Raw genomic sequence first — 6,029 nt, forward strand, 5'->3', positions numbered from 1 at the left:
TTGAATGAAGTCAACCGAGCTAACTCAGATAAAGAACACAGAACAATTTGTGCTGTAGTCAGTATGTAATCAGGAGTTAGATCATCTGGTTGGAGCCCCACAGCGACGTGCAAAATACAGGGGTGGTACCATAAAAAAAGGCTGATTTTTTTTAATGTCTTTTTAAAAGACTTTTTAAAAATCCTTTTGATAGGAAACAGAGAGATTACCAATGCCTCAGAAAGGACACGTTCAGACACCTCAGATATCTCTGATGCAATCTCTAAAATTACGTTCAAGAGTGCAGAAGTACAAACACCACATTCGGATGGAAACCATGTTAATCACCTTGCTTTGGTAACGCAACTGAAATAGCTCGTGTCTCACTATAAGCCTGGATTTCAGCAAAAATTGTGATACTTTGAAGCTCTGTTTGTTGGTTTTCCTTACCAGTTCTAGAAAAGCGAAACTTAAACATGGGCCAAATGAATTCCGAAGAAAAATTTGTTCGGAGTAAATACAATATAAAGTTAGAATGAAAATATTATCACATCTTACTCACTGTGCAAAACTCACCCTTTAAACTAGCAGCTAGGCCGTAAACATAAGTCTTAGTACAATGGATCTTTAAATGAACATTATGTTTATGTCCACCAATAATTGTAAATGTCTCTTCATCGCTAATTTCTCTCAGTCTATCGCCAGTCTCTTAATCAACAGCTTTGTTTTCTGTATTTTACTTCTTTTCTCACCCACGTTAATTCTGTGATTGCCTGCTTGTCATAGTCTACTACATTGAACCTTATTTTGGATTCTGCAGCTAATTAGTTGCTTCTAATACCATTCCTAGACAAACCAATTGCATGGACAAAACTCCTGAGAAGTATGTGCTCGCTTATGCTTATGAAACAGAGTCCAGAACCGTTACCCAGCCTGCAGGCTGCTCGCAAGGCAGAGTTACCAACCTCAGGCAGACTGATCTGATCACCCTATGCACACATACCACTTTAAGATTTTTTATTTTTTTTTAATTCTAATTGTTTAGATGCTTACGCATTATCTCCAAACTGAACCTTATTCCCAGACGTAAAAACGTTTTGTTATACACTGTCAGTAATCAGTTAGCAAGATGTATTTTTTACATCTATGTTGTAGAAAAACACAACCGAAGCCCAAAAAACTTCCACAAGCTTTTTATTTGGCAATTATAAGTGCGCATCTTCCCTAATTATTAAACGTGCTTGTATTTAAAACGGGGAGCAGAGCCAGCGACCCCACACCGCCGAGCACAGCTGACCGGAGCCGAGCTCCCGCTCCAAGCCCCACGCATGCGCACCACCCCACCTCCCTCAGCACGCAGCCCCACTACACCCCAACGGCGCATGCGCGAGCACAGGCCGTGGGTCCTGGCACTACGGGGTCCCTCCGTGCGGCTTCCAGGCGGCTGAGGCGCATGCGCAGCCCAGCGCCCTTCGCCATGTCCTCTACGCGCCCGCCTCGGGCCCTCGGCGCCGCGCATGCGCCCGGCGGTGCCCGGCTGCGCCGCCATGTCGGGGGCGCTGAGGAAGGTGAGGGGGCGTTGAGGGGGTCCCGTCCCGTCCCGTCCCCTGCCGCGGGGGGGCTGTCTCCGTGCCCTGCCCTGCCGTGCCCTGCGGGGTCCCGGGGAGGGAGCGATGGGGTGAGGAGGGCTCTGAGGGGAGCGCGGGGCCGGGGTCCCCTCCCCGGAGGTGGCCGGCGGCGGGCCTGGTGTGCGGACGGGGACAGGACCCGGTCAGGGTTAGGGTCAGGGCCGGGGGCGGTGTGCGGGCCTGGGGGCGCTGCCCGAGCCCTGGGTGCGCAGAGGTGGGGCGGTGGGCACGGCACCGGCAGCTCAGTTTGGCGCTGTAGGTCTGTGGAAGGAAATGCGTCTGGTGGGAGAGAGAGGTTAGTGGCACGGGGGTCTGAGTCAGGTGTACAGGGAGACAGCGAAATAAATAGCTGCGTTAGTATGGTAAATGTTTTTATGCTCTCTGTGCAGACCACTGGGCTCGTAGGATTGGCTGTAGCTGAAAATCCTCATGAGGTATGTTGTGGCTTGGCTGTATTTAATGCAAACTGTCAGTGAGAGCAAAGCCTTTTTTGTTATGTATTCATATGTATGTTCGTTGTGTACCTTAAAGTAGTACCAACTTAATGGTGGATTACAAAAACCTTATAATTCTGCAGGATAATCTTACCCTATAGAGGCTAGCTTTTGGTGCAAAGCAGCATCAGGGCCTATGATCATAGAATCATAGAATGGCTTAGCATGGGTCTAGTGGATTAGCCACTAGGCCGGGTTGGCCAAGGCCCTGTCCAACCTGGCTTTGCACAGCTGTGTGAAAATCATAGAATGGCTTGGGTTGGAAAGGACCTGAAAGATTACCTAGTTCCAACCCCCATGCCGTGGGTGGGGATGCCATCCAAAAGATCAGGTTGCCCAGGGCCTTGGCCAACCTGGCCTTGAACACCTCCAGGGATGGGGCATCCACAACTCTGGGCAGCCTGTTCTAGTGCCTCACCACCCTCTGAGGGAAGAATCTCCTCCTAACATCTAATCTCAGTCTTCCCTCTTTTATTTTATAACCATTCCCCCTTGCCCTATCACCATCTGCCTGAATAAAAAGTTGGTCTTCTGTCTTGTAAGCCCCCTTTAAGTATTGAAAGGCCACAGTGAGGTCTCCCCAGAGCAGCCTTCTTTTCTCCAGGCTGAACATCCCCAGCTTTCTCAGCCTTTCTTCACAGGAGAGCTGCGTCAGCCCTTTGATCATCTTTGTGGCCCTCCTCTGGACCCCGCTAACAGCCCCACATCCTTCTTGTGCTGGGGGTCCCAGACCTGGACGCAGCACTCCAAGTGGGACCTCACAAGGGTGGAGCAGAGGGAGCAATCACCTCCCTCCACCTGCTGGCCACTCCTCTGTTGATGCAGCCCAGGATGCAGTTGCCCTTCTGGGCAAGACACTAGTGAGACTGGAATACTTTAGTGATTCTTGGAAGCTTGGTGCTTTCTTTTCACCTCCACAGGATCAGTAATGAAAGTGTGCCACATCTTGTTTTCTTAATCAGGAGGTATGAGCTTTGAAAGGACTTGAGTAATTCTTAAACCTCTGTGGTTTGAAATTTCCTGCTGTGCAACAATTCTATTTCAAAAAATGCTTGTGCCACCAATATTTAGGAATAATGTCATAAAGAACCATTGTGATAAACAATATTGTTCTGTGCAAATGATTCTAGTTTAGTCTGCAACCTTGTCAGGCACCTTCTGAGTAGACTTACTAAATTCTGTTTCTTTCAGGTATTTAAGGTCCAGAGCAAATAAATCAGTAATGCTTTAGATAAATTATAGATACTGCGCCAGTCCTCATGTCATTTTCTGTGTTCTCCTCTTTGTATTTATGTCTGCAGTATTCCACTTCTGTTGTGTATTGTTCCTACAGTGCATCTGTTCCCCTTAGGTTAGACAGTTGCCCTGTCAACGTAACAAAAGCTTAATTTCTTCATCGTCCTAATGTGTCCTTTATTGCTGCATTTAAATCCAGTAGTAGAAGTTTCAGGTTTTAGCTGAATCTGGATATGAGTCAAAAATTTGCACCAGCATGAGGAAAGGTCCAAAAAAAAAAAAACCAAAACAAACAAAAAATAAGTTATGCTGTGATAGGTTATGTGCTTCTTTTTATCTTTCCCAGGTAATTTTGCAGAAGCTAATGGTTTAGTCATGAGCATATCTAATTTGTGAAAATAATGGTCACTAGAACTACGGCTTCTGTTGTTTGAATTTTGCATCAAATATACTTTAAATTTCAGCTTGTTTTTTTTTCAAGGAATTTGTTAGTGGTAACTTTGGTCCTGATAAATTCCAATCCCGTTCCAGACAGAATTCTGTGGTTCAGATTTGGTTCTTTTGTTAATCTTATTTCTAGATTGAATATTCTAACTATCTGTAGCACAAAAGAGTGCTAGCTAATAGGTTAAGTAGTTAGATAATTGGAGTTGCAGATTTTAACCATATCTTTTGACCACTTCAGCGCCTGCGAATACTGTACGCTAAAATCCTTGGTGTTCTGCAAAACATTCCCAAAGATGCAGCGTATAGGAAATACACTGAGCAGATTGTAAATCAGCGGCTTAATTTGGTGCAAACAGTAAGTACAGCGCTGTTTCATAAGTGTCACATGTGAAAACATTTTAGGATGAGAAAATGGTTTTCAAAATGTCTGTTTTCCAGGAGTATAAATAATTTTTGGGTATCAATTCAGAAAAAAATCAAAGTCTTGAGGTCTTTTTTGTTATTGTCTGGAATGTTTTGATGGTACGTTAAAAATAATTAACTTATCTTACTGATATTGTCTGAAAATTAGAAGAAAAATAGTTTTGTTTTTTTTAAAGCTTTTTTAAATGGTAGCTTTCATGCATTTGCACAAAAAATGTCTTTCTTCTTACCAATATGTTATATTAGCACAACCTTTGCCTTTGACACTTTAAAATATGTTTTGGTACATTAAACTATGCACTACAGGTAACGTGTGTGTAACTTGACTGTTGGAAGGCTGCATATAATTCTCTCAAAAACTAAGATCAAAAAAAACCTTTTGAAGGTACATGCTACAGTCCTTTGCTGTTAATTCTTCTTTGGATGTCATTAAATAGTATTACATTTTAGTATTTATCATTGAGAGCTTGATGTTTTGTTTCCAATTAAAAAAAAAATCACGTGCTTTTCTTAGATAATGTAAAATCACAGAAGCTAGCTAACTAGATGGTAGTTTTGAGGTATGCTAGAGTATCTGTTCAAATCAGTTTAAATTAGTGCTTTTGTGATGTATTTGTTCTTTCTACTTTTCAATAAAAATATTTATATCTGAATACACAGGAAACTGATGTGCAGAAACTACAGGACAAACTGAATAGTGGTCAAATAGAAGAAGTCATTGTACAGGTAAAACACGAAAACTTAAAATTGGGTACAAGTTGGAACAGTAGTTTTGAATGTTCGTTTGGCTGAGTTTCTGTTCAGAACTTGACACTTTTCTGTGTTTTTCTTTAAAACAAACAACAAAAAAATAAATACATGGTATATATTTTTTAAAGAATCTGGAAATGAATTGTCATATAGTAGATGGGATGACCATCTTAAAAATGAACACAATTACTCATGTTTGCTGTATTATGCTTACATATGTACCATGCACATTTAGATTGCTTCTTAAAGAGCCTGAATCACTGAAAAATACTGAAGACAGCTGAGTGATATGGGGGGATAATTCAAATAGACTGGAAAATACCAGGGATGAAGTTATCATGAAGTAGTCGTTGGGAATGACTAGGTGAACAGACTGAGTATCCCACAGGGGTACTCAATACATTTAAAAAAAAAAAAAAAGTTCCTCAGTTCCATTAAAAAAAAATGCACAGTTAAAAATTTGAGGCAGTCCCTGACTGTGATAGGTAGTAATACATCACTGAGATGATTAATTGAAATAAAGGTAACTTAATATTCTATATAGATTTTTTAAAACTTCATAGAGTCATAGAAGGGTTTGGGTTGGAAGGGAACCTAAAGACTACCCAGTTCCAACCCGCCTGCCATGGGCAGGGATGCCTCCCACTAGACCAGGTTGCCCAAAGCCCCATTGAGCCTGGCCTTGAACACTTCCAGGGATGGGGCATCCACAGCTTCTCTGGGTGACCTGTTTCAGTGCCTCACCCCTCTGAGTAAAGAATTTCTTCCTGATATCTAATCTAAATCTATCCTTTTTTAATTTACTTTGTTTATGGTCTTTCTCAATAGGCTGAAAATGAGCTTTCCCTGTCAAGAAAAATGTTACAGTGGAAACCATGGGAGCCTCTAGTTGAAGAACCTCCTTCTAACCAGTGGAGATGGCCAATATAATATTCAAATGGTGTAACTTCTTGAAATTCAAAAATGTTAAATGATAATCTATTGTTACTGACAGTTAACCTTTAAATTAAAATTACTTCATAAAAATATGTTTTGTCTTAATGTCTGCTTGTATTTAGCAATCTGAAGACTT

The 6,029-nt window shown here is 42.0% G+C and overlaps 1 protein-coding gene across 2 annotated transcripts; it reads left to right on the top strand.

Annotated features, from left to right (window-relative positions):
- The first annotated feature begins 1,240 nt into the window (after positions 1-1,240).
- NDUFA5 (NADH:ubiquinone oxidoreductase subunit A5) lies at positions 1,241-5,985 on the top strand. 2 transcript variants are annotated; one of them, XM_048065684.2, is made up of 5 exons: positions 1,241-1,657; positions 1,997-2,041; positions 4,023-4,139; positions 4,868-4,933; positions 5,786-5,985. In XM_048065684.2, exons 1-5 carry the CDS (start codon positions 1,433-1,435, stop codon positions 5,885-5,887), a joined length of 555 nt encoding a protein of 184 aa, XP_047921641.1. In that variant the 5' UTR covers positions 1,241-1,432; the 3' UTR covers positions 5,888-5,985. The 2 variants fall into 2 exon arrangements, with proteins under 2 accessions (XP_047921641.1, XP_047921642.1); XM_048065685.2 differs by having other exon boundaries at positions 1,433-1,547.
- The last annotated feature ends 44 nt before the right edge of the window (positions 5,986-6,029 follow it).

The sequence above is a fragment of the Anser cygnoides genome, chromosome 1, assembly GCF_040182565.1.
Source record: "Anser cygnoides isolate HZ-2024a breed goose chromosome 1, Taihu_goose_T2T_genome, whole genome shotgun sequence".
Taxonomy (NCBI): domain Eukaryota; kingdom Metazoa; phylum Chordata; class Aves; order Anseriformes; family Anatidae; genus Anser; species Anser cygnoides.

Coding starts and splice junctions, on each gene's coding strand:
- NDUFA5 (XM_048065684.2), top strand. CDS start 1,433: ATGCGCAGCCCAGCGCCCTTCGCCATGTCCTCTACGCGCCCGCCTCGG. Junction 2,042..4,022: donor TAGCTGAAAATCCTCATGAG/GTATGTTGTGGC, acceptor TGACCACTTCAG/CGCCTGCGAATACTGTACGC. Junction 4,934..5,785: donor TAGAAGAAGTCATTGTACAG/GTAAAACACGAA, acceptor CTTTCTCAATAG/GCTGAAAATGAGCTTTCCCT.